Source organism: Toxotes jaculatrix, chromosome 9, assembly GCF_017976425.1.
Source record: "Toxotes jaculatrix isolate fToxJac2 chromosome 9, fToxJac2.pri, whole genome shotgun sequence".
In the NCBI taxonomy this organism is placed as follows: domain Eukaryota; kingdom Metazoa; phylum Chordata; class Actinopteri; family Toxotidae; genus Toxotes; species Toxotes jaculatrix.
In genome coordinates, this window is record NC_054402.1 from 13,365,407 (window position 1) to 13,391,641 (window position 26,235).

The 26,235-nt window shown below is 42.9% G+C and overlaps 2 protein-coding genes across 2 annotated transcripts; both read left to right on the forward strand.

Annotated features, from left to right (window-relative positions):
• The first annotated feature begins 631 nt into the window (after positions 1-631).
• Positions 632-17,541, forward strand: prpf8 (pre-mRNA processing factor 8). Its single transcript, XM_041045495.1, has 44 exons — positions 632-792; positions 1,455-1,575; positions 1,690-1,858; positions 2,103-2,267; positions 2,367-2,585; positions 2,693-2,905; positions 3,147-3,272; positions 3,379-3,484; positions 3,830-4,020; positions 4,153-4,272; positions 4,392-4,581; positions 4,679-4,798; positions 5,019-5,153; positions 5,242-5,371; positions 5,505-5,701; positions 5,938-6,144; positions 6,642-6,805; positions 6,923-7,049; positions 7,183-7,375; positions 7,538-7,725; positions 7,925-8,163; positions 8,285-8,431; positions 8,566-8,776; positions 8,898-9,014; positions 9,126-9,373; positions 9,488-9,667; positions 9,826-9,961; positions 10,229-10,398; positions 10,587-10,716; positions 10,849-10,995; positions 11,122-11,282; positions 11,497-11,688; positions 12,295-12,532; positions 12,723-12,851; positions 13,169-13,282; positions 13,414-13,587; positions 13,761-13,954; positions 14,130-14,369; positions 14,515-14,656; positions 14,812-14,952; positions 15,046-15,185; positions 15,353-15,555; positions 15,819-16,454; positions 17,531-17,541. The coding sequence occupies exons 2-43, from the start codon at positions 1,467-1,469 to the stop codon at positions 15,971-15,973; spliced, it is 7,017 nt and encodes a 2,338-aa protein (XP_040901429.1). The 5' UTR covers positions 632-792; positions 1,455-1,466; the 3' UTR covers positions 15,974-16,454; positions 17,531-17,541.
• LOC121186721 (Rab interacting lysosomal protein) lies at positions 17,094-24,890 on the forward strand. Its single transcript, XM_041045496.1, has 8 exons — positions 17,094-17,721; positions 19,069-19,192; positions 21,345-21,466; positions 22,332-22,517; positions 22,654-22,823; positions 22,976-23,101; positions 23,215-23,313; positions 24,640-24,890. Exons 1-8 carry the CDS (start codon positions 17,350-17,352, stop codon positions 24,764-24,766), a joined length of 1,326 nt encoding a protein of 441 aa, XP_040901430.1. The 5' UTR covers positions 17,094-17,349; the 3' UTR covers positions 24,767-24,890.
• Positions 24,891-26,235: the final 1,345 nt, after the last annotated feature.

Here is a 26,235-nt window from a genome sequence, read left to right on the forward strand (position 1 = left end):
TTTTTTTTTTTTTTTTTGAGCCAGAATTGCCCATATTTGGATAAGGGGGTGGGGGATGAGTGGGGGCGGGTTTACCTTGTGAACATGGGTACTGTCCTCAAGGTAAACTTTATAACTAAGAGTTAAAGTAATCTTAGCAGCTAAATGCATCAATAAACGTTACATTATAAGAGGATAACTGTAATGTACTAGGTGAAGTTACACGTTACATCGTGTAACCATGGGTGTACTGTAAACTGTCACCACGCACATACACACACACACGTGTGCAGGCCCTTAGTAGTATGCACTTACTACTAAGGGTATTAGTAGTAAGTACAGAGTATTTACATACTCTGTAAATGTCTGTTAAAACAGTAATAAAATACTTGTGAGGCTATTGATATTGGTGTGATTGACTTGTGTAAGGAAACACGAACTTGATTAGTAAGTGCATCGTAATGTACTCCAACACTGTAGGGGGCAGTAGTGTAACGGAAACAGGAACATACGGGTATTTGCAAAATTGCGCTTGTCCAACGTTTGCGTATTTTTCAACGTAGCGGACAGAGTGTTGGGGGTAGTAAACGCTACGTAAATCCGGCGTAACCGTCGTTTGTGATTTCCACTGAAGTGCGTTCATCGTGTGGCCGCCGTCGTTCGTCGTGCAGCTTCATGCAGACAAATCAACACAACGGGGAAGCTCAAAAAGTATTATAAAGCCCCGAGAGAGAAATGTTGTGGTAGCGGGCTGTGTGTGTAATACGGGTGTCTTCAACGTTAGGAACGTACTCCGGGAGTGAAGGCAGCGAGGTGTGTGGTGTTTTCTTTTTTGTTGCTTAACATTCAGTTGTTAGCCGCAGTGCTAATTTTAGCAATCGACTAGCTTACCGCTTCATCCACGCTCGGCCTAATCAACAACTAGACTGAAAACGCTCCCTCATGTTTCGCCAACTTGGTTTTAACGTTTTGTAAAACTCACATTTATTGTGGTTTGCATTGTTACATTTACCGAATGAGCAATGAGTTAAGTCTGGCGGTGGTAAAAGTTTTGTTTAATGGGTCCTTGTGCGCCTTTCAGGAAGCCATGTTGCTAAGCTCGTTAACTATGAAAGTAATGATGTTACGATTATCTATTGCAGTTAATAATACTTATCATGTAGCCAGAATACGTGTACCAGTTTCTGCCCGATCAACAAATTTAACTTACTTAATTTAACTTATTAGAGATGTGTTTTAAATTTTGCTTAGTTTATAAAGTATGGGCGTATAATGCAATAACGAGCGCGACATGTTAGAGCCAGCCAGAAGACTCGTTGTGTTAATACAGTTTGATTTTTATGTGTATTTATTCTGTCTTTACGTCTAAATCCACTCCCCAGTTTGTAGGTAGGTAACAATAAAAACCTGAAGGCCTAAACCACATGTGGGGTTAGTGTTGATTGAAATTTCTTGTGTGGTGTTTTTGTTTTCAGGAGTGAGGCACAATGGCAGCTACCTTCCCCTATAGAGGGGTCCCTGCGGGGATGCCACCTGGTGTACCCCCTCCTGTACCCGTCCCAGACTTCATGTCTGAGGAAAAACTGCAAGAGAAAGGTCTGTTGGCTTTCACTAAATACTTCACATTCATGGTGCAAAATTTGACTGTTGTATCTTAAATGGATGTGACTAAATTTGTCATTGTGTGCTAAATGTCCTCTAACTCTACAGCCAGAAAATGGCAGCAGTTGCAGGCAAAGCGCTACTCAGAAAAGAGAAAGTTTGGCTTTGTGGATGCTCAGAAGGAAGACATGCCACCTGAGCATGTCCGCAAGATCATCAGGGACCATGGAGACATGACCAATAGAAAGTTTCGCCATGACAAGAGGGTCTATCTTGGGTAAAGACAAATCTTTTCTAAACATGATTTAAAAGCGGAGATACAAGTCTCTGAATGTTTTATTAGCTGAGTAACATGTTCAGATATACTCTAGGTTGTAATTACTGCATATGTAAGCTTTAAACAGATTGCTTTCGAACACATTTTTTTTTTTTTTTTTTAGAAAATTTGTTTGCTCATTGATTGATTGATTGCATTCATCACTACTGCCATAGCTCATCCAGTGTCTTTTCTTGTTTAACAGTGCCCTGAAGTACATGCCCCATGCAGTGCTGAAGCTGCTGGAGAACATGCCTATGCCATGGGAACAGATCAGAGATGTGCCTGTCCTCTACCACATCACTGGAGCTATTTCCTTTGTCAATGAAATCCCCTGGGTCATAGAGCCAGTTTACATTGCTCAGTGGGGGTAAGAGTGTGTGGTGTTGAGTGATGCTAAGCACTCCATGCTGTACTGTTATGTTTCTACAGTATTAATAATCAATGGTATCCCTAATCCTCCTCCCAGCACTATGTGGATCATGATGCGTCGTGAGAAGCGTGATCGTCGGCACTTCAAGCGCATGCGCTTTCCACCCTTTGACGATGAGGAGCCGCCACTGGACTATGCAGACAACATCCTTGATGTGGAACCTCTTGAGGCCATCCAGATGGAGCTGGACCCTGAGGAGGATGGTTCAGTTGTGGAATGGTTCTATGAGCACCAGCCCCTTAAAGATACTGCCAAGTAAGCAGTCATGTCATTCTTTAAAGATAGATGTGTGTTATGTTTTACATATTAATCTGATGTGTCACTTGCAGAATCAAACAATACTTCGTTTGTTCACTCCTCAGGTTTGTGAATGGCACCACCTACCGTCGCTGGCAGTTCACACTGCCCATGATGTCCACGTTGTACCGTCTGGCAAATCAGCTGCTGACAGACTTGGTGGATTTCAATTACTTTTATCTGTTTGACCTCAAGGCCTTCTTCACTTCCAAGGCCTTAAATATGGCCATCCCCGGAGGACCGAAGTTTGAGCCACTGGTCCGGGACATCAACCTTCAGTAAGGACCTCCAGCCTGTAATAAATGATAGATCCACAGACTTACATTTGTTTGGTTGGTGGAGGCAACTTGGCACAAACACCCCTTACGTGCTCATGAATATTTAAACATTTGTTAGAAGCTGTCTTTATTTTTCTTGTACTTGTTTAGATAATAGTTCTGTTTTATCCCAAACAAAACATCAAGTCAGAATAGATGCTAGATGATTGCATTAGCTGATCTTTCTTTATTTCTCCAACAGGGATGAGGACTGGAATGAGTTCAACGACATCAACAAAATCATCATCCGGCAGCCAATCAGGACAGAGTACAAAATTGCTTTCCCCTACCTGTACAACAACTTGCCGCACCACGTCCATCTCACCTGGTAAGAAGTGAGCGCATGACGCTGAACCCGCTCATATAGTTACTAAATCTGCTATAATGTGTCTTAAACTGCCTTTAAGAAATTAGTTGATACTTTACCTCCATAGGTACCACACACCAAATGTGGTGTTTATCAAGACAGAGGATCCAGATCTACCGGCGTTCTACTTCGACCCGCTGATCAACCCCATTTCACACAGACATTCTGTCAAGGTAAGTTTTGCTGATTGTTCACCTTCCACCTTTGGCAGCAGTGCAAAGATAAATATAATACCCTCACAACAAAATCAAAGTTTTGATGAAGTCCTCTTACAAAGGCGCACTTGCATTGGTCTGCTTGCCTGTGCGTAAGAACTAGAGGAATAGTAAAATGAATGGTGACTCTTTTATCACTGGCTGCAGATGCAGTTGGCCCCTCACCACTCAGATATCACCTTCAATAATTTCTAATATTTGGGTTAATTTGAGATCAAAGTGCAGAAAAAAAAATTCAAAGCTGCTGTTTACAAGTCAACACTCATAAATGTCTTTTTTGTATTCTTCTTGCAACCCACTCAGAGTCAGGAGCCTCTGCCTGATGACGATGAGGAGTTTGAGCTTCCCGAGTATGTGGAGCCCTTCCTCAAAGAGACCCCACTCTACACAGACAACACAGCCAATGGCATTGCTCTGCTGTGGGCGCCAAGACCCTTCAACCTCCGATCTGGTCGCACAAGGCGTGCCATTGATATCCCCCTGATCAAGAACTGGTGAGCCAACCACCAACATGTTGGAGCAAGATGAAATCTGTCATAGCTTTCCGACTGAATTTGATTGAATCTCATTCCAATGTAAAGTTATGATTTTTGAGAAACGCTTACTTTTAGGTGTTAATTTTACAGGTACCGTGAACACTGCCCGGCTGGACAGCCAGTGAAAGTGCGTGTGTCGTATCAGAAATTGCTCAAGTACTATGTGCTCAACGCTCTGAAACACAGACCACCAAAGGCCCAGAAGAAGAGGTGAGCATCATTAGACATTTGATTTTGATTTCCCATTAACCTGTGTTTCGAATTGAAGCTGTTTTTTTGCTCGTCATCTACTTGTTTCCTGTTAAGATTTTCCCTCTGTTCCCTTTCAGGTATCTGTTCCGCTCCTTCAAGGCCACCAAGTTCTTCCAGTCCACCAAGTTGGACTGGGTTGAGGTGGGCCTGCAGGTGTGCAGACAGGGCTACAACATGCTCAATCTGCTCATCCACCGTAAGAACCTCAACTACCTGCATCTCGACTACAACTTCAACCTGAAGCCTGTCAAGACACTGACCACAAAGGTACAAGCTCCAAACACATCAAACAATGTTAAACTGTTTTCTCTGGTAACATAACGAGATTCAACTGACCAATTTGTCTGTTGTCTGTGTCCCACAGGAGCGAAAGAAGTCCCGATTCGGCAATGCCTTCCATCTGTGCAGAGAGGTGCTGCGTCTCAGCAAGCTGGTGGTGGACAGCCACGTGCAGTACAGGCTGGGAAATGTTGATGCTTTCCAGGTTAGCTGAGCCACGATCTTTGCACACAGCATTAAATGTTTTCGATGTTCAGCGATGTTCAGTGTTTATCCTCTCTTGTTCTTCAGAAAGTGTGACCAATTTTTTTGTTTTGTTTTCAGGTGTGATGCTATTTTAACATTGGTTAGACATAACTTTTGTGGTTATTTCACAAAGTAATCTCACATTGTGCTCACCTCTGAATCTTGTCTGTGTGTTGTAGTTGGCTGATGGACTGCAGTACATCTTCGCTCATGTGGGTCAGCTGACAGGCATGTACCGCTACAAGTACAAGCTGATGAGACAAATCCGGATGTGCAAAGACCTGAAGCATCTCATCTACTACCGTTTCAACACTGTAAGTACACACACTGTGTGGTAGATCTGCCAACTGTTTATGGATTAAAGATATTAAGTTCTGTGTGTGTGTGTGTGTGTTTGTTTAGGGTCCCGTGGGCAAGGGTCCAGGTTGTGGCTTCTGGGCTCCTGGCTGGAGAGTGTGGCTGTTCTTCATGAGGGGCATCACACCACTGTTGGAGAGGTGGCTGGGGAATCTGCTGGCCAGGCAGTTTGAAGGTCTGCACACACACACTTTTCCATGCTAATTATTTGAGAAACGAGTGGTGTTATGCACACACTCAGAGGTGTTCTTTGGAAAAACTATGCCAATTTAAACAGCAGCTTTTTTTTTTTTAAATTACCCACAAAGGACGACACTCCAAGGGGGTCGCAAAGACAGTGACCAAGCAGCGTGTGGAGTCTCACTTTGACCTTGAGCTGCGTGCTGCTGTGATGCATGACATCTTGGACATGATGCCCGAGGGTATCAAACAGAACAAGGCCAGGACCATCCTGCAGCACCTTAGTGAGTCCTGGAGGTGCTGGAAGGCCAACATCCCCTGGAAGGTGAGTGCAGCACAGAAATCACTTCAGTGTGACTGAGTACTATATGATGAAGGGGACAGTCTGTTGTTGAAGGATAAATCAGAGAATCCTTAAAATGGTGCTCCGTTTCAGTGTAGGACTAGTGTGACTCTCCAGTGACTCAAGAAAAATGTCAAGTGCCTGCAGTGTTTGAGTCAGTTTAAGTGCTTCAAGTGCAGTTTCACTTAAGAGTGCCCCCCCCCTCCCAATCATTTCAGGTGCCAGGTCTGCCCACTCCCATTGAGAACATGATCCTGCGCTACGTGAAGGCCAAAGCTGACTGGTGGACCAACACAGCCCATTACAACCGTGAGCGAATCCGTCGCGGAGCCACCGTTGACAAGACGGTGTGCAAGAAGAACCTGGGCAGGCTGACTCGTCTGTACCTGAAAGCTGAGCAGGAGAGGCAGCACAACTACCTGAAGGTAACACGCACAGAATCTCTCCTTTTCAATAAGTAAAGAGTGATGTTTATGCTATGCTGTGCCAATGTGTATAAACTAATGCATTCATTAGTTTTATGCTAACTGTGGGGCTCCATCCTTTGACTAATTAAATAAAATACTTTCACTACAAATTGCCAGTGAAGTTTTAATTAAGTCCTCTTACAAAGGCGCACTTGCATTGGTCTGCTTGCCTGTGCGTAAGAACTGGAGGAATAGTAAAATGAATGGTGGCTTTTTTTTATGTATCACTGGCTGCAGCTGCAGTTTCCCCTTCACCAATCAGATACTGGTTCTGATCATTTATACAGTGATTATACTGTTTTAACATTTCCATTTTGCTTATCTTTGACCTGTTGTCATTACCCACATTTGTATTTGCTTATAACATCTTCCTACACAAATTCCGAATTACAAAATTTAGTGCTGTTACAGCCCTGTATCCAAACCACTCAGTTATTCACATTTTACCATAACAGGATGGTCCCTACATCACCGCTGAAGAGGCAGTTGCCATTTACACCACCACCGTTCACTGGCTGGAGAGTCGGCGGTTCTCGCCCATCCCCTTCCCTCCTCTGTCCTACAAACATGACACCAAGCTGCTCATCCTGGCCTTGGAGAGGCTCAAGGAAGCATACAGGTAAACACACTTAGAACATGACTAACTTTATCAGCAAATGTTTATTCATACCGGGCAGCACAACTGCCCGAATATGTTTTTATTGTTTCTTCTATATTATTTGTTTCTGTCTCCTAGTGTGAAGTCGCGTCTGAACCAGAGTCAGAGGGAGGAGCTGGGGCTGATCGAGCAGGCTTACGACAATCCTCACGAGGCCCTGTCCAGGATCAAACGTCACCTGCTCACACAGAGAGCCTTCAAAGAGGTCAGGACCAAGATTTGCAGATTTTGTTTATAATTTGCGTTACAGAATGAAAAACGGTGAAGTTGTTGTAAACATGTCTTACCCATCATATTCGATTCCTTTGTCAGTCTCAGATTGTCTTCTGCTTTTGCAGGTGGGTATTGAGTTCATGGACTTGTACAGCCACCTGGTGCCAGTGTATGATGTGGAGCCACTGGAGAAGATCACTGACGCCTACCTGGACCAGTACCTGTGGTATGAGGCAGACAAGAGACGCCTGTTCCCACCCTGGATCAAACCTGCTGACACCGAACCACCACCACTGCTGGTGTACAAGTGGTGCCAAGGTCAGTCTTGTCATATTCAAAAAGAACAAATAATAGATAGTTATTGGATGACATTTGATCATATTGTGTAATAAGTGGCATTAAAATGTCCGTTTTGTTAATAACATTGTCTCCACATCTGATAATTTTTTTACCCATGGGCTTTTTGTACGTTCCCCTCAGGCATCAACAACTTGCAGGACGTCTGGGAGACTGCGGAGGGAGAGTGCAACGTGATGCTGGAGTCCCGCTATGAGAAGATGTATGAGAAGATTGATCTGACATTGCTCAACAGGCTGCTGCGTCTTATTGTCGACCACAACATCGCTGATTACATGACAGCCAAGAACAACGTGGTCATCAACTACAAGGTAAACACACTCATTCATTTTTAGATCTGATTTATTTTTGTGTAATCTTTGATACCTTAGGACGCTCAAATATACGCTTGAACACTTGAATTACCATCGAAGAACATGTTGCAATTTTTGATGCATTTAAGGTGTAAGTTTTTCTGAGTATTTGATCTAAAATATTTTCCACTTTGTCCCCTGTCTTTTGTCTATCTAGGACATGAACCACACCAACTCCTATGGCATCATCAGAGGTCTCCAGTTTGCCTCGTTCATTGTACAGTACTACGGCCTGGTGATGGACCTGCTGGTGCTGGGCTTGCACCGTGCCAGTGAGATGGCCGGCCCACCTCAGATGCCCAACGACTTCCTCAGTTTCCAAGACACGACCACAGAAAGCGCCCACCCGATCCGGCTCTACTGCCGCTACATCGACCGCATCCACATCTTCTTCAGGTGGGAATGAATCACCAAAATGATAAGACGGTCCCTTCTAACTTGTGTCTTGTTTTATCTGCCGGGACAGTTTGCGAGTGTGAGAATAAGTAACAAAAAGATTTTTTTTTTTCTCCTCCAGGTTCTCTGCTGATGAGGCCAGGGATCTGATTCAGAGGTATCTGACGGAGCACCCAGACCCCAACAACGAGAACATCGTGGGTTACAACAACAAAAAGTGTTGGCCCCGTGATGCCCGCATGAGACTGATGAAGCACGATGTCAACCTGTGAGTTCCACCTCAAGTTTGTTGTAATATTAAATCTTATTCTGTGTTAAACATTATACTTATTTAACCAAATGGCTGTAGAGTCTGAGCCAAATAGCCCTAACTTTTCAGATTTTTTTTTCTTTTTTCCTCAGTGGACGTGCAGTGTTCTGGGACATCAAAAATCGCCTGCCCAGGTCTGTGACCACTGTCCAATGGGAGAACAGCTTTGTATCAGTCTACAGCAAAGACAACCCCAACCTGCTCTTCAACATGTGTGGTTTCGAGTGCCGCATCCTCCCCAAGTGCCGCACCAGCTATGAGGAGTTCACTCACAAGGATGGTGTGTGGAACCTGCAGAATGAGGTGAGGAACTAAAGCCCAAAATAAGAAACCGCTATGCTGCTGATTTATCTCTGACAGGTTTACACAGAATGGTCATGATCACATTTGAGTTAAAGTTCTCACACTGTATTTGCATGTGTAGGTCACCAAAGAGAGGACAGCACAGTGTTTCCTGCGTGTGGATGATGAATCAATGCAGCGCTTCCACAACAGAGTGCGTCAGATCCTGATGGCCTCCGGATCCACCACGTTCACAAAGGTCAGCAGACAAATTTATCACCCCCAAAAATTTAATGGATAAATCAAAGAAGTAACGCTTGGGTTAATTACCTTGTCAGAATATTTCAGCATGTTCGGTCTTTACTTCCAGATCGTGAACAAATGGAACACAGCTCTGATCGGCTTGATGACGTACTTCCGCGAGGCCGTCGTCAACACCCAGGAGCTCCTGGACCTGCTGGTGAAGTGTGAGAACAAGATCCAGACACGTATCAAGATCGGCCTCAACTCCAAAATGCCTAGCCGCTTTCCTCCAGTGGTCTTCTACACTCCCAAAGAGCTGGGCGGCCTTGGCATGTTGTCCATGGGCCACGTGCTCATCCCACAGTCTGATCTGCGGTAAGTCAGCATCATGATCTGTCTTCGCTTGACCTCTTGTCAGTAAATTTCATGTAAATTCATTTAAGTTCATGGTGCCACATCAAATTTGACATTTTTCTCTTTCTTTACCAGGTGGTCCAAGCAGACTGACGTGGGCATCACCCACTTCAGGTCTGGAATGAGTCACGAAGAGGACCAGCTGATTCCTAACTTGTATCGTTACATTCAGCCATGGGAGAGTGAGTTCATCGACTCTCAGAGGGTCTGGGCTGAGTACGCTCTCAAGAGGCAGGAGGCCATTGCCCAGAACAGGTAAGGCTTTTAATGGATCAGCTTGTCAAAGCTGACATGTTGGAGAAATCTGAAAAGACCTAGTGTTCATTGAGCTGCTGTTCTAAATGGATCTAATGAGTATTTTTGAGAGTTGAAATTAGACGAGGCAAATAGCAGCTTGTTTTCTGTGTTTTTAGGCGTCTCACCTTGGAGGATTTGGAGGATTCATGGGACAGAGGAATCCCTCGCATCAACACGCTTTTCCAGAAGGACAGACACACACTGGCTTATGACAAAGGCTGGAGAGTCAGGACAGATTTCAAGCAGTACCAGGTATGACGGAGACCTTCCTAATGTGGTGATGGGCAGCAGCCCAAACACTGGCATTGTCCTGAATTTTGATCCAAAGGAAAGGCTTGTGATACTTTGTCAGCACCATATATACTTACATTACTGTACCAGAAATATTTACAGTTAATGTTAACATATGGAAATGTGGTATGTTGATATGCTAATATGTTGTATTTAACCTTAGGGTATAAACACCAGCATGCGCACATGTATTGATGTACCCTATTTCCCTGTCTGAATTGAATGCAGGTGCTGAAGCAGAATCCGTTCTGGTGGACCCACCAGAGGCACGATGGCAAACTGTGGAACCTGAACAACTACCGCACAGACATGATCCAGGCCCTGGGCGGTGTGGAGGGCATCCTGGAACACACACTCTTCAAAGGCACTTACTTTCCCACCTGGGAGGGTCTCTTCTGGTGAGAGCGCTTCAACATTAATAATGCTTAATGTGCACTTTGGGAAATAATGACTGGCTTCTGATCAGCAAAAAAAAAAAATCTAAATCACGACTTAAACACTTTTACGCCTGCATTACCTGCCAAGGAGCTGATTTGTTTTACATGTAGTTCATTAAAACAGCTTCAACTGTGTTTCGGGGATTTAGGGAGAAGGCCAGCGGCTTTGAGGAGTCCATGAAATGGAAGAAGCTGACCAATGCCCAGAGGTCCGGTCTCAACCAAATCCCCAACCGTCGCTTCACACTTTGGTGGTCTCCCACCATCAACAGAGCCAACGTTAGTACAACCAGCAGTTGAAAAATATCTCTCACCAGATCATATTATTTTAGTGTTGTGGCTGGAAAGGGTGTATTGAAGGTTTAGAACTTCCTCATTGGCTCATTGTTTTTGTCCTCCTTTTGTTTCTAGGTGTACGTGGGTTTCCAGGTGCAGCTTGACCTGACAGGAATCTTCATGCATGGCAAGATCCCCACGCTGAAGATCTCCCTCATCCAGATCTTCAGGGCTCACTTGTGGCAGAAGATTCATGAGAGCATTGTCATGGATCTCTGTCAGGTAGGTTCTGGTCTTTCACCCTGCTGTGGACCTGATTGTTAATATGTTAAAACAATATGGCAAATCAGCATTCACTCACTCTGACAGGATTGCTTATCCCACAATGTGAATAACTGTTGTTTTCAGGTGTTTGACCAGGAGCTGGATGCTCTGGAGATTGAGACGGTGCAGAAGGAGACCATCCACCCCAGGAAGTCGTACAAGATGAACTCGTCCTGTGCAGACATCCTCCTCTTTGCATCATACAAGTGGAACGTCTCTCGACCATCTCTCCTCGCTGACTCAAAGTATGATTCTTAGAGTAATATTGACATGACTGTAAATGATTTCTTACAGAAAGTGTTTCACTTTTTTTTTTTTTAAGTCTGAGAACGTCAAAAGTTACATCAGTGCTAGGATGATTAGATTGATGATTAGATTTAGATGAGTCCTAATGAAAGTATTCTAAAGGTCATATGTCTGGTCAGTAGTTTGAATTAAAATGTTCACCTCCTCCTACAGGGACGTGATGGACAGCACCACCACACAAAAGTACTGGATTGACATTCAGCTCCGCTGGGGTGACTACGACTCACATGACATCGAGCGCTACGCTAGGGCCAAGTTCCTGGACTACACCACCGACAACATGAGTATCTACCCCTCCCCCACCGGGGTGCTCATTGCCATCGACCTTGCTTACAACCTCCACAGGTTAGGATTGTTTGAAGCATGGATTTGTGACCAGTTATTATGGCACATATGAGACGCCGCCCTTGAACATCATGGTTATTGTCATAGATTGATTTTTGCTTAATTTTTTTGTAGCAGCAGACTTATGAAAATATATCACACAGTCAGTATAATGGGAATCATCGGGTCAATCATCATCTTTTTGGGCCAGTGTTAAGTTGCCAACTCTCCATTTTTCTCCTTCTTACATGTACATAGCTATTTTATTTCCCTTACTTCCAGACATTATAATATACTCTAAAGTTGCATTGTTAGGTTATTAAAGAAAGCAAACAAGTGATTTTACTGTGATGATTAAAGTGAGTCCTAGTGCATAAAAGGTGTCTAAAAATAAACTGGTCTTTGTCAGGCAAATGCTGGACAGCATTTCCTGGATTTTGGCATCCACTTGTTTATGTCCACAGATATGTTTTGCAGCAGCCTATGAAGTTTTCACACTAGCTTCTTAAGGTTTTGAACATGAACACAACTTTCTACAGTACTTAAATCAGGCCAAGCAGTATTGCTAGGTAGATGCACACAGACTTCCTGTCTGAACGCTGTATTTTATTTGTTCTCTTTCTGCAGCGCCTACGGTAACTGGTTCCCTGGAAGCAAGCCTCTGATCCAGCAGGCCATGGCTAAGATCATGAAGGCCAACCCTGCCCTGTATGTGCTCAGGGAGCGCATTCGTAAAGGTCTGCAGCTGTACTCCTCAGAGCCCACTGAGCCCTACCTGTCCTCACAGAACTATGGTGAGCTCTTCTCCAACCAGATCATCTGGTTTGTGGATGACACCAATGTCTACAGAGTCACCATCCACAAGGTGAGCTTTTTCTTTCCCCTCACTTGTAATTTAGTCAAATTTCACTGTGTCCAAACAATACACCATTTGTTTTGGAATGACTACACTTTAATGTGGAAATATAGTGTCTGAATATGTCGCTTTCCCATAGGAATATATAAAAAAATGGAAACTGAACTAAGTTACATGCTTTCCTCCTCTAACTCAACAGACCTTTGAGGGTAACTTGACCACGAAGCCCATCAATGGAGCTATTTTCATCTTCAACCCCAGGACTGGTCAGCTCTTCCTCAAGATCATTCACACATCTGTGTGGGCTGGACAGAAACGTCTGGGACAGGTACAACAATTTTCTACCGATACTCACTTTCACAATCACTAGTTCTGCTATTTGTGTCAATTATTCTGATTCATATTGTATTTTAGAGATTTGAGTCCTAATTTTTTTTGTACATGCTCTTACTATGGTTAGTTTAGAATGACAAGTTTAGGAAAAAGGTCTTTTACTTTCACTGCATTTTTATATTTGGTCTGTGTTTTGTTCCACAACTACTACAAGTGACACAGGCACGCTCAAATACATTGCTAGCACTTTGGGTATTTGGCACGGAACTGTGTCTAAATGTGTCTAAATTCATTCTTGTTTTATCTCTGTAGCTGGCCAAGTGGAAGACAGCTGAAGAAGTGGCTGCCCTGATTCGTTCCCTCCCCGTGGAAGAGCAGCCAAAACAGATCATTGTAACCAGGAAGGGCATGTTGGACCCTCTGGAGGTGCGACTCTGTCATGCTGAGAACTGCTAGAATAATCAGAAGCCTCGATGTAGCATCTCAGTTTAATTCCTGACAGTCGAATACATATTCCAGTGCTTTCCTTTTCTAATGCCAGTGTTTCCTCTGTGCAGGTCCACTTGCTCGACTTCCCCAACATCGTGATCAAGGGCTCTGAGTTGCAGCTGCCCTTCCAGGCCTGTCTGAAGGTGGAGAAGTTTGGAGACCTGATCCTGAAGGCTACAGAGCCTCAGATGGTGCTGTTCAACCTCTATGACGACTGGCTCAAGACCATCTCGTCCTACACAGTGAGTTTCACTCTCTCCCACAAGAAATTCAGACCAGGATTGAACGGATATTATTATTGTGTCTCTACAGACGTTTTCAAGAATACCTGAGTTGATTTCAGCATTTATCTTTGGTTACATCAGCTTATTCCCTGTGTAAGCAGTTTGTGTTTGGTGGTCTGCCCCATCTCTAGGCCTTCTCCCGACTGATCCTGATCCTCAGAGCGCTCCACGTCAACAACGACCGTGCCAAGGTAATCCTGAAGCCCGACAAGACGACTATCACTGAGCCCCATCACATCTGGCCCACGCTCACTGACGAGGAGTGGATCAAGGTGGAAGTGCAACTCAAGGATCTCATTCTGGCCGATTATGGCAAAAAGAACAAGTAAGTATTGTTTACAATGAATTTTCTTGGGCTAGAATGAAGGCAGCATGTAGCTCAGATAGTTTTTGTTAGTATGTTGAGACTGCACTTTTTAAGGATACTAACTGTAATTTAATAGAACAGGTTAAACCCAGACTTGCGTTTAGTAGTCGGTGCTTCCCTTCTCTCCCTCCAGCGTGAACGTGGCCTCACTGACCCAGTCTGAGATCCGTGACATCATCCTGGGTATGGAGATCTCTGCTCCATCACAGCAGCGCCAGCAAATTGCTGAGATTGAGAAACAGACCAAAGAGCAGTCGCAGCTCACCGCCACACAGACCCGCACTGTCAACAAGCACGGCGACGAGATCATCACCTCCACCACCTCCAACTACGAGACCCAGACCTTCTCCTCCAAGACCGAGTGGAGAGTGAGGTATGCAGGAGTTTAATTTCAGAATATGTTTAGAGGTTTTTTTAAACTCTGTATTGTATTAAATGGTTTCTTATGCAGTTGTAGTTTTAGCTAATTTAGTTTCCATCTCAGTTGGCTTTAATGATCCTTGTTTGTCACCTGTCAGGGCCATTTCTGCCGCCAACCTTCATCTCCGAACCAACCACATCTACGTGTCATCCGATGACATCAAGGAGACGGGTTACACCTACATCCTGCCCAAGAACGTCCTCAAGAAGTTCATCTGCATCTCGGATCTTCGAGCACAGGTATGTTTCCACAGCATTGCAATTCATGAATGTATTTGTTATTCAAAATTAGAAGTGCTGCACACTTCTACATTTCTGCTTGAAGACCTTTCATCACATGTTATCAAAGTAAAGACACAAACTGTTTCTGTCCTGACTTCATTGTGTTGTTCCAGATTGCAGGCTACCTGTATGGCACCAGCCCACCAGACAACCCCCAGGTGAAGGAGATCCGTTGTATTGTCATGGTGCCACAATGGGGGACGCATCAGACCGTCCACCTGCCCAACCAGCTGCCTGGTCATGAATACCTGAAAGTAAGACTGATGCTCATTAGTTGTAACAGTTTTTAAGTGCACTTTTTTTTTAAGTCCCAGGATTTATTTAACCTCTTTCCTTCATTTAAACAGGAAATGGAGCCCCTCGGCTGGATCCACACCCAGCCTAATGAGTCACCCCAGCTGTCCCCACAGGACGTCACTACCCATGCAAAGATCATGGCTGACAACCCTTCCTGGGATGGAGAAAAGACCATCATCATCACTTGCAGGTAGGTATCATTACAAGACACACAGCTGTGTGTCTGTCAAAGCAAGATCTGTTCGACTGTAGTAAGTAAAATCTGAAAGGGATTTTGTATGTTAACTCTGAGCAAGTTGATATTGTTCACTGCGACTTTAAAAAATAGCTTAAATGCATTTTACCTCTGGTCTCCAGCTTCACCCCAGGCTCATGCACGCTCACAGCCTACAAGCTGACACCCAGTGGCTACGAGTGGGGTCGTCAGAACACAGACAAGGGCAACAACCCTAAAGGCTACCTGCCTTCCCACTATGAAAGAGTGCAGATGCTGCTCTCTGATCGCTTCCTGGGCTTCTTCATGGTGCCTGGCCAAGTCTCCTGGAACTACAACTTCATGGGTCAGTAGCCATATTGATATTTCCACTCTGTCACTGTGTCAGTTTGATTGATTTTAGTGTGCAGCTCCACTTCACAGCTGAAAGTCTATCACTATTATGTGGGAATACAAAAATCCTTTTTATTCCTCAGTCTAATGCACAGTATCTTGTTACTTACATGTTATAAACAGTGACTTACTAAGGTAAGACTGCCATGTTTGAGTCACACCTGTCTTGGCAGTATAAGTGACTCTAAATAACCATTTTACCTTGTCTTGGAACAGGCGTGCGCCATGATCCCAACATGAAGTACGACCTGCAGCTGGCCAACCCCAAAGAGTTCTACCATGAAGTCCATCGGCCCTCGCACTTCCTGAACTTTGCCTCGCTGCAGGAGGGCGAGATCTACAATGCCGACCGTGAGGACATGTATGCGTGAGAGTCGATGTCCTGCTCTCGATACATTTTGTAGATAGCTCTGCCAGAATCATGTAGAGCCAGTCCAGACCAGCCCTTGTAATATTTCTATTGAATACATACTGCTGTGATGTTTGGAAATTTTTATGTAAAGGCTTTAGGACATTTTAGGAGTCTGTTAATTTTTTTGATGTTTTCTACAAATGAGTTTTTTTTTTGTGACCCACTTTGTCTCCTCCTGTGTTTCAGTAAGGCTTCTTTCATTAAGTCTTTGATTTTTGTGGCTTCTGGTACATTTAAGCATATACACATCTGTGTGTAGTTTCCAGTTAACAATACTTCAGTGTAATGGTTGAGCACTGACATCGTTTCAAAAGGGTAAAGACTCACTTCCTCTTAGCTCTTTGAGAAATGAAAGTTTTTATTTTCATGCCCATAATTCCCTGTTACTGTTGTACTATACATCCTGTGACAATGTAGCGTGGGTTTAAATAAAGATCACAGTTTTTGTAAACATTTTCCATGTCATATTGTAATCTGCTATCATTCTATGGTTATTATTTTTCTAAATGGATATGGTGTAAGCAGAAAAGAGGTTAAGTGTATATGTTAATTTGAGGGGAACTTTTTTTGGCTTGCTTCCCTCTTCAGAGAGACCAGAGGTCAACACTGCCTCCAGTAACACTCAGCTCCCTTCGGTTTCGGTGATATGCTGTAGAACACTTAGTTTTACATACCAGGGACTTGGTTGGGGGGAAAAGGCCCGTCTTCTTTACAGCCTTTAACTCTGCTATACTGAAATTGCCGCACTTTGTCGTGTGCGGGTGTAGTTTCCTACCAAGTGTAACTGCTTTTATGTTTGTAATTTGACATTTATTGGGTCAGCGTTTCTGAATGCAGATCGACAGAGGAAATTCAATATCCACGCTGTGGTGCGTGCATCTGTATGCTCCACTGGGCACACGAGCTTTTGCATGTAGCTCTGTGTGTGTGTGTGTGTGTGTGTGTGTGTGTGTGTGTGTGTGTGTGTGTGAGAGCGCGCTCACATTACATTGGTCAGAAAAGTAGGAGGATCCCGCAGCGAGTAAGCTGTTGTTGTACTGTCCCAGACGGTCCAGCCTTGTTGTACAGTGCATTGCAGAGTACTCGATGTCCTTGTGTGTGTAGGCTGTGTTACTGTGACCGCACAGACACACAATGCATGACGCATTGTTGGCGGAAGAGGAGCAGGTCAGGTTCAGACGTGTCCGCCGCTTCGCTATCAACAATGCAGGCGCTTTAAACTTCGCGCCAGCGCTAATCTGAAAGTGTTTTCGCATTAATAATCATCTCTCCTCAGCGCCTGACGGACATGCCGCGCTGACGAGCCACTGTCGGTTTCGATAGCGGACACAGAGCATGAGAAGCGAGCTGCCCCGGGACTCAGACATGGAGGGACCTGAGGTACATCCAGACACCACCAAAAACACGGAGAGCTGCTTTGACAGGACGTGCTCGGCTCTGACCGTGGACGACGTGTACGAGATAGCCAAACTGATCGGCACCGAGGTGGAGAAACTGATCGACGGCTATGGCAAAGAGAGCGTCGTGGGGCTGGTGCCGAAAATAGTGAAAGTGCTGGAGCTGCTGGAGAGCTTCGCGTCGAGGAACCATGCTCACAAACTGAAGGAAGAAGAGCTGCTGAAGACTTTCGAGGCGATACAGCTGCAACAGCAGAAGAAACGTGGTGGGAAAGAAAGCGAGGAGGGCAACGATAAAACTGAGCTGCGGGTGAGCGACATGGCAGCGTTTTATATATTAAAAAAAAAAAAAAAGTGTGTGTTATGCCGCTGTTATAACTGTGTAACAGGGCTGTGCTTCAGCGGTAGTGAAAGCGTGACTCGGTCCGGAGTCGTGACAAACATGTAGCTAGCTGACAGGCAGGCCAGAGCAGAGCAGCTACCGTACATGGCGGACGCCTTTCAAATACAGCGAAAACATAACATATAGAGGCACTTTTTTTTTTATCGAGGCAAGTTAAAATGGAAATGAATTTATTGTGGAATGTATTTAAGATCTGCTTTCTCTTGTGTTGTGTGTCTCTGTGTGTGTGTATTGTGGCATTTATCCGACCAATACTAAGCCGCAATTCGAAATACCAGCCAAGCTATCCGCAGTGTGACAGTCAGATTATTTTTCGACCAACTAATCGGTTACTCGTTTGGTCAATAATGATGTCAGAAAATTGACCATCCCAATTTCCCAAATCCCTACCCAACATGACAGTTATTTGGCTAACACGGGATTGTGGTGTTTAGCTGCTTATGGAAAAGTGGGGAATTAGGCAGTAATAAATCCACTTGATGCTGAGTGTCAAAGATAAAGCAGAGCGCTCATTTTTAAAATGATGGTAAATGTGGGTGTACAACAGTCATTAATGTGGGTCAGCCCCTTTCACCTCTTGCACGTGCAAATAACTGAATAACAACTAAACATATGGAAGGATAAACGGATTATGGGGCTCAAGTCAGTCAGGGGGGGCCCTGGGCCTGAGCCTCTGTTTGAAGTGACTGTGCGCACCTCTTGTCGTAAATTCAGTCAACTGAAAAGAGTTGCAAACTGATCACAAAGAGATACAGGAGACACACAAACACACTGGTTATTACTACTGGGTTTTAGGGTAATCGGTCATGAACTGTCCACGCTTATGGTGGTGTGACATGATTACAGGCAGTTGCTGTTCTTCCACAGCAGGAGTCTGCTTTTATACTGTATGTGTTATGGGTTATTAACACGTTATGTAAAATCTCCTATTGTGCTGCTTATTCATCGGCATGTCTGGCATTTTACACTTTAAATCCATAGTATTAGTGTATTGTAGATTGAAGTTAGTATTGTTATAATCATGACAGAGAAAGTAAATGAAGAGGTGTGGTTCACAAAAATCAGAATTGGAAACCATTTCCACAGACATCTGTAATGACTAAACAGCAAAATGATACACCCACTTGGACACAACCTGTTTTACTGAAGCCAAATTCCTAGATGCTCTAGAGATTTTTACAGCTCACATAAAATTATGTTTTTCAATATCCTTTCTCTGAGGTTATGGTTTTACACTCCCATTCTCTCAAGCAGGAGCTGCAGCAGAAAGAGCAGCAGTGGAGCAGAAGGTGTGAGGAGCTGCAGATCCAGGTACAGCAGCTCCAGGAAGACAGGGTGGAGCTGCAGAGCAGACTGAAGGGCAACCATGCACAGGAAGGTATGTCCATGGAGTAAAATGTCAAGCATGGTAGTGCTTTTTAAAATCTGGATTGTGTCTGCAAATTACTTCCCAGATCAGTTCCAAAAAACTTTTTTTCATTCTAAAAGCAGCCTTTAAGTCATTCTACTACATATTGTTTATAGCTCTCACGTGACTTTTTAAATTCCACCCCAAAACTGGACATGTTATGACATGAACTTTTCTTAAAGCCCAAGGGAATCACAAGGATTTTCTTCCACCTGTCAGAGCTGAGTGGACAGTAAAAACTGAAAATGTCTGGAGCTCTGTGTTTTCAGGATGGTTCTCCACCATAGGTTACCATAAAATTTACAAATGTGAATATAACAGAAACTTGCATTAGAGGCCACTGCTTTCAGAAACAGCATAAACACCAAGTAATCTTTCCAAACAGAATTGGATCTGATTTTAGTCTGAGTGCCCTGGAGATCCCTAGTAAACCCAGAAGACCTACCCAGGGCTGTCATTAGGTGTATTCTAAAAAAGCAAATCACCCTCAAGGCCGTTTGGCTATGTAGTTTTCCTACTCCAGTCCAGGAATGCAAATGTATGTAAAAGTATCTACCACTCAACCAATTACAGCACAGATTCAAAGCAGTGGGTTAACAGTCGCACTGACACTGAAAGCTGTCCAACTGGTTGTTGCAGTGTTTGTAGTGCAGTTATTTTTGTGTAGTGAAGCAGCAGAAGTTCTCACAGGCACGCGAGGAAGAGCGGCATGCTTTCCCTGAAAACATACAGAGAACGCCAAATAAAGGCGACTGACAAATTTCAGCATGTAGAAAAAAAATACCACGGTAATGTGAGCCAGAAGGTGGAGTCACTTTGCTGACTCTTGTTTTCTTGTACTGACAGGATAAAACATGCTGTCTTAATGTTTTGTGATTTATTTGATAAGAGGCCATGTGAATGTGATCATTCATTTTATTTTCATTTCATGATGAATGTGACTGCTATCAGGCTCCCGTGCTTCGTTCAGCTGAGGCAAATTTAAGATCTGCTGCTGATTATTTAAGTCTATGTAAAACTTTTAAGGGTCTACATAGAGTTGCTTAAAAGACATGCCTTATGTCCAAAGGGTCAGTTTATCCAGGTCATAAAATACAAAACATCTTCCCATGAATGGTATCTAGCCATGTGATAGCTTTGGTTTTATTTGCTCAGGTTTTCAGAAATCCACGTCAGAGATTTCTTCCTTCATTCCAATTCAAGAGAGGTGAATGGAAAGTTATCTGTGGTATGTTTGTATGAAAAACACAGCAGTCAAATATATTTCTGAAGACAATGTCTCAGTTACTCGAGATAATCCACAATGAACAGTTTCACTTTTTACTGTAAAAAAGTCCCTACTTTGTAAATATAAAAGAAGTTGGTGAGTTTTCACAGGCACTGTGGTCCAAATTCTGTGTAACTCTTTATTATGTGATGGGGGCATAAATTTAGAGATGATATCTCAAAATTGGAGCTTGTGAAAACAAAACTACCAGCAAGGCGAGACAACACTACAAGCAAACTATTGCTTGTAGTGATAATTTTTATAACCTTTAAGTTCTTGCTCTGGGGTCAGGCTCTGGGTCTCTGTAAAGCGCTTTGAGACAATTTTGATTGTGGAAGGCGCTATATAAATAAAATTGAATTGAATTAAGTTTGTGCAAAACATATCAAGACAGTGTGCAGTGTCCTCTGTCACTTCTAGACATAGATTAGGGTTATGTGGTAATAACCTGTTATGTGTAGATACATTACACATTTTCTTGAGGGAGGGGAGACCTGAGACTTGATTTAGTTTACAGTCTACAGTATGTAAATGGTAGGAGGGGCTGGAGGGAAAATATCCTGCTGTCATCACTCTGCTTTCTGCATTTCCCAGGGTTAGTTTATTACATGATAGATTACTCAACAGTACGGCTCAGTAAAATGGATTTTTAAGGATTTTAAGTTGATTTTACGATGTTATGTAACAATAACACTAGCAATTCCATAATGATGATTCTTGCTCTAAATTTATGAGAGAAGAATCAGCGTCAGCAGTGTAATAATCGTTGCAAAGAGAGACGAAAAACAGTTTCACAAAAAAATGGTACCGTACATGTTTTAGATCTGCTGTGTGTGTGTGTGTGTGTCCCGTTAGACCGTGTCCAGCGGCAAGAGCGCGAGGTGATGCTGAAGCTCAAGCAGGTGGTGGACAAGCAGAGAGATGAGCTGAGGGCCAAGGGCCAGGAGATAACTGCAATCTCCAAAGAGGTGGAGGCGGTAAGGAGACACAGACACAGGTGTTTCCCATGAAAAGGCGGACATTCAAACACATCGACTCATTTGAAACATTTGTCACTTATTTGACACTTGGCAGCTGGTGGACACTGTGTTTCTAGACAGGAGAGATAAGCAGAGAAAGAGCTGTCATCTTTGCTGGCGTGCGTGACACTTTTAATGCGTGGACATTGTCTTTTTCCACAGAAACAACAGCGTGTTTTATATCACTATGAGACAAACATTATATGTACATATATAACCTCCTAAGGTACACACATAATTACACAGTCGTGCATCACATGCAGCAATAAATGAGAAGTTACATCATGCAAACCACAGCAGTAAACAGACTGGAAGACAGAGATTGTAGAGATTGTCCACATAGTTGCTGGTTGTGGATTAAACTGCACTATATACAAGTTTGGGCAGAGTTTCCACCCCCACACAGCTTGTGTTTGTTTGTGTGTTCCAGTATCTTGTCTTTATGTGTGTCACGGCACATATACCACATGATTTGAATAGCAGCCATAACTGGGTGTGTATTTGTTAATGTTTAGCTTTAAAAAAGACAGAAAAAAACAGCTCACAGTCAACTAAACTAGTTTCTCTGTTTGCTCTGATGGATGCCTCAAATTTTTTTAATCCTTAAAATGAATGCTGCACTTGTCTTGGCATTGTGTGGTTTCATTCTTGTTCCTCCTCTTCCCCTGGACTTTTGGTCCAAATCCCATGCATGGAAGCATTTTTACACTTTATTATTGACCAGATGCAGAAAGATCGTCTAGGTCTAGGTCCTACGCATGATTAAAATTTGGACTTTGTATAAATCTTTTTGTGTGTCTGTGTGTGTGTAATCTGTGTGCAGCTCCAGGAGCAGCTGGACCGCTTCATGAAGATGAACGCAGAGCTGCGACACAAGCAGAATGTGCTGCAGGCTCAGCTGAAGAGCGCCGTGGAGAGGAAGGCCGACATGGAGGCCGATCTGAAGGAGAAAAGCAAAGAGATAGAAAACCTCCAAGCACAGCTGGACAGAACCAACAGCAACAGCCCCGTATGCGTGTTATGCTTATGTTTCTTTCTTTCATTTCATGTCAGTGAAGCATGTCATACTGTAACCTAATTGTCACAGTGTGCCTCAAATTCAAAGATATTTCTGAAGATTAACACACTCTCTGCTCTCCCATCAGTCCACTCCAAATCCAGCTGCTTCTGAGTCAGCAAAAAAATCAACAACTGATCATAAGGATCCCGATCAGCCGTGCTTCACCAAGAAGGAGGTGCGCGACATCCTTTTCGAGAGGAATGAGCTCAAAACCAACTTGTTCCTGGTACAGGAGGAGCTCAGCTACTATCAGAGGTGGGTAAACTGTGTGTGTGTGTGTGTGTGTGTGAGGTCAGCTGAAATGCAGGTGCATGGATTGCTGTGTTTATGGGTACGTTCTCAACATTGATACATGGTTAAAAAAAAAAAAGATTTTAAATAAAAAATGATTGTGTCTGTTTCTGCAGGGAGATTCTGAATGAGGAGAGGTGTCCAGGTTTCCTCTTAGAAGCCGTCCGCTCAGCCATCAAAAAAAAGAGAAAGCTCATTAAAGCCAAGATGCTTGGAATTTCTGTGAACGACTGCAGCAGCAGGTCTCTCTCACACTCACATTCATCACATCCAGACATAATGCGGCGTTGTAGGAATATGTTAAGAAGAGAACACAGTTTTATTTGCAGTTCGTGTTGTGTTGTTTCTTCTTTAGTGACGACGAGGAGAGGAGTTCTCTGTTTGAGCGGACAGAAGTAGATGGGACACAAGTAGACGGCACTGACAAACCGTCTGAGTCACGCATTCAGAACCTGTAAGTACAACTTCTACCTGCACTGCTGCACTTCACTAAATTTCTCTGTACAGGCGGTATCAGGATTATCTCAATGCAACTTGATTGAAGCATGGGAGGGAGAAAAATAAACATCTGACATGTGACTAAAGTCCTGAGCCCTGGTGTCATAAATGTTGTGCTGTTTACCAACTGAACCATGATGCCTTCAAGTTCTTGCAGTGTTTTATTTTAGCAATATATTTACAATAAAACGCAATTTGGAATTAACTGTCCAGCCAGTAATTCAGCTAATCAACAGAAGGGATTTTTAGTAGTGACTCATGTTTTTGTTTTTACTCTTAAATTAAGTCTGTCTTCTTAGAAATGGACCGGGAATTCCCTAAGACTTACTCTAACTTACCCAGTATCTTTGGGAAAATATTTTTGAGTCTGGGTGAAGCCTCTTGACTGAGAATCTAATTAAGTGAAGAATGTGTTTGACTGCTCTTGTCTGGCCAGGACTGAAAATACAGCAGGGTAAAGATGTGTTATGGGTGTTCTTGGCTTTATTATTATACCCCGACGGATGCTGGATTTCTGGGGCTGATGCCGATACTGATTTTAGGGAGAAAAATTCAGATACCGATATATTGGTCGATATTATATACATTTATAAAATCATAAACAGTGGTTAAAAAAATCTATATCATAAACACACTCTGTTACATGTGCTGTAGACAATGCTGAGAGCATTGTAAACAGCGAAGCTAGAGCGCACTCTGCTGGACAAACTATGGGATGACAGCATTTCTAAATTAGCCCAAGCATCTTTTTCTGCATTAGGTTCTGTTAAAAAAATAAAAAGAAAGAAAAAAATCATTCAACAATCAATTCATATCAGCTCATGTTGGACAACATATAATAGGACAGTAGAATCTCACTCTCTTTATTAACCAGTTTAATATACCTGTCATATACCTATAGAGAAATTAATAATAATATTGTCACTTCTGCTACAGATTATCTGAAATAAATCCATTTTTTAAGCCTAAAATGTCAGAGATGCAAGTTGAGAGCAGATAAAATAGAGAATGATCAATGAAACTCTAACAAGTGCAGCACTTTGTACTATGACTCTCATCAAAGGCAAAGCAAGGGCAATAAAAATCCAAATGGCCCCAAACCACCACTGGTATAAAAACTAAATCAGAAACACAGCAGACATCATCTGTGAATCAAAGCATTGGTTTCACCTCTCTCTGCTGGCACTGTCAGCGTCCTGGGATCTTCCTGAATCGTGGTCTATATTTAGCCGTAATCCCTGACTACAGATCTGACCTCAGGCCTGTCTTTTCTACTCTGCAGCTTTGGCTTCCTGACTCGCGCTGGCAACGGCCGGAGCTCTACCCACCTGAGCAATTCTGCCTCCAGCTGGGAGATCATCGGAGACTCGGAGGCCAGTGATGAGACGGAGCGTCGACCGTCTTCCTGAGCCCGATACTGACCCGAGACTCTCCGAACTTGTCTTCGTGTGATCTGACAAAGACACCCTCCTCTCCTCTGTCACAACAAAATCTGGTTGTAGCTCAGTAAAAAAAAAGGTTATGGGGGGTTATTTGAAAGCAGCCCCAGTGTATATAACACAAAAGCACTATGTGAGGGTGAGGAAAGAGAACGTGTGAATGTTTTTAAACAAACTTCATTACATTTACTTTCATTTCCTTTTTTTTATTAATGCCAACCTTGCCCCTTTATTCTTCCATAAAAGTGATAAACAAGAGGAGCACTGTTTAGCTTCAGTATAAAGGGCACAGTGTGCCACAGTATTAAGAGGGATACTCACCACAACAATAATTCTTCCTTTTGTATGATTTAAGTATTAATACAGGGAAAGCTTTACTGTTGGTAATGTTTGAAAAAAGAGATTATTACTTGTATATATTTATATAAATCCTCAAAATATTTTAACAAAAAACCAAAGAAATTACAGAGGTATATATTCTGAATTGAAACTATCCATTCTAGTGATATGGAAAACGGTGTCAGCCTCTGTTCCACAAGAGGGGCATTGGTTCATTTTATAACTAATAAAAAATATATATTTTACCAGAAAAATTTATCATGTAACTTTTACCTCATTTGGGGAATTTTTAAGCCATGTGTTTACTCATGTATGTTTCATGATTTGAAGCACTTTCATGCTCCAGGAAAAAGGAGAGGTTGGAGCCATAATACAAGGCTCTTCCAGCAGCGAGTGCATTTTAATAAGCCTTAACTTGTTGAAAATATTTTTTCTTAATTTTCTGTCGTCAGTCGCTGCACAGCGCCAGAGCTTTTGGTTTGTGTGTATTTGATGTCAGTGCCATAAGTGTGTGCATTCAGACATGTGTTTTGGCTCGTTACTTTACTTTTAAAGGAAGTTGTGTGCTTCCGTGTGGAAATGAGACTTTTTTTTTTCTCCAACATTATCTGGCAAGTTAATATAAAGTATCTGATGCCTGTATTCCCTCTAAGAGTCTGACCACAGCACTACTGAGACAGACCAGTTGTATTGTATTTATTGAGAGACAATGTATGACCTATAAATCAGACTATGTTTTTCCTGAATTACTGTGTTTGCAATCTATTTTTGTAAGCATGTTTTTAATGGAAAGTTTATGCTGACAAAAACACATTTAAGAACGCCAGTGAAATGTGAGTCAACTTTATTGAAAATGTGATAAAAAAAAATCAAAATGGATTTTCTGTGATATAGAAACTGAATAAAAATCCATTCAACATAAACTTATATTGAACAGAAAAATAATCTCAATGCATTTTTCCTCCATGGTTCAAGAAAAATAAGAGACAGTATTGTGTAGCACACGGTGCTGCTTTTGAATGACAAATTTTTTTTACAGGAACTCAAAGTGATCACGTGATCATCTTTGTACTGATTTTCATGACTTATAAGGAGGACGA

Excerpts from the sequence above, each read along its gene's own strand:
- prpf8 (XM_041045495.1), top strand. The coding sequence starts at position 1,467 with ATGGCAGCTACCTTCCCCTATAGAGGGGTCCCTGCGGGGATGCCACCT. Across the intron at positions 11,689-12,294 it reads CTTGCTTACAACCTCCACAG|CGCCTACGGTAACTGGTTCC; the intron begins GTTAGGATTGTT and ends CTCTTTCTGCAG. Across the intron at positions 13,588-13,760 it reads AGACCATCTCGTCCTACACA|GCCTTCTCCCGACTGATCCT; the intron begins GTGAGTTTCACT and ends CCCCATCTCTAG.
- LOC121186721 (XM_041045496.1), top strand. The coding sequence starts at position 17,350 with ATGAGAAGCGAGCTGCCCCGGGACTCAGACATGGAGGGACCTGAGGTA. Across the intron at positions 23,102-23,214 it reads GTGAACGACTGCAGCAGCAG|TGACGACGAGGAGAGGAGTT; the intron begins GTCTCTCTCACA and ends TTTCTTCTTTAG. Across the intron at positions 23,314-24,639 it reads GAGTCACGCATTCAGAACCT|CTTTGGCTTCCTGACTCGCG; the intron begins GTAAGTACAACT and ends TCTACTCTGCAG.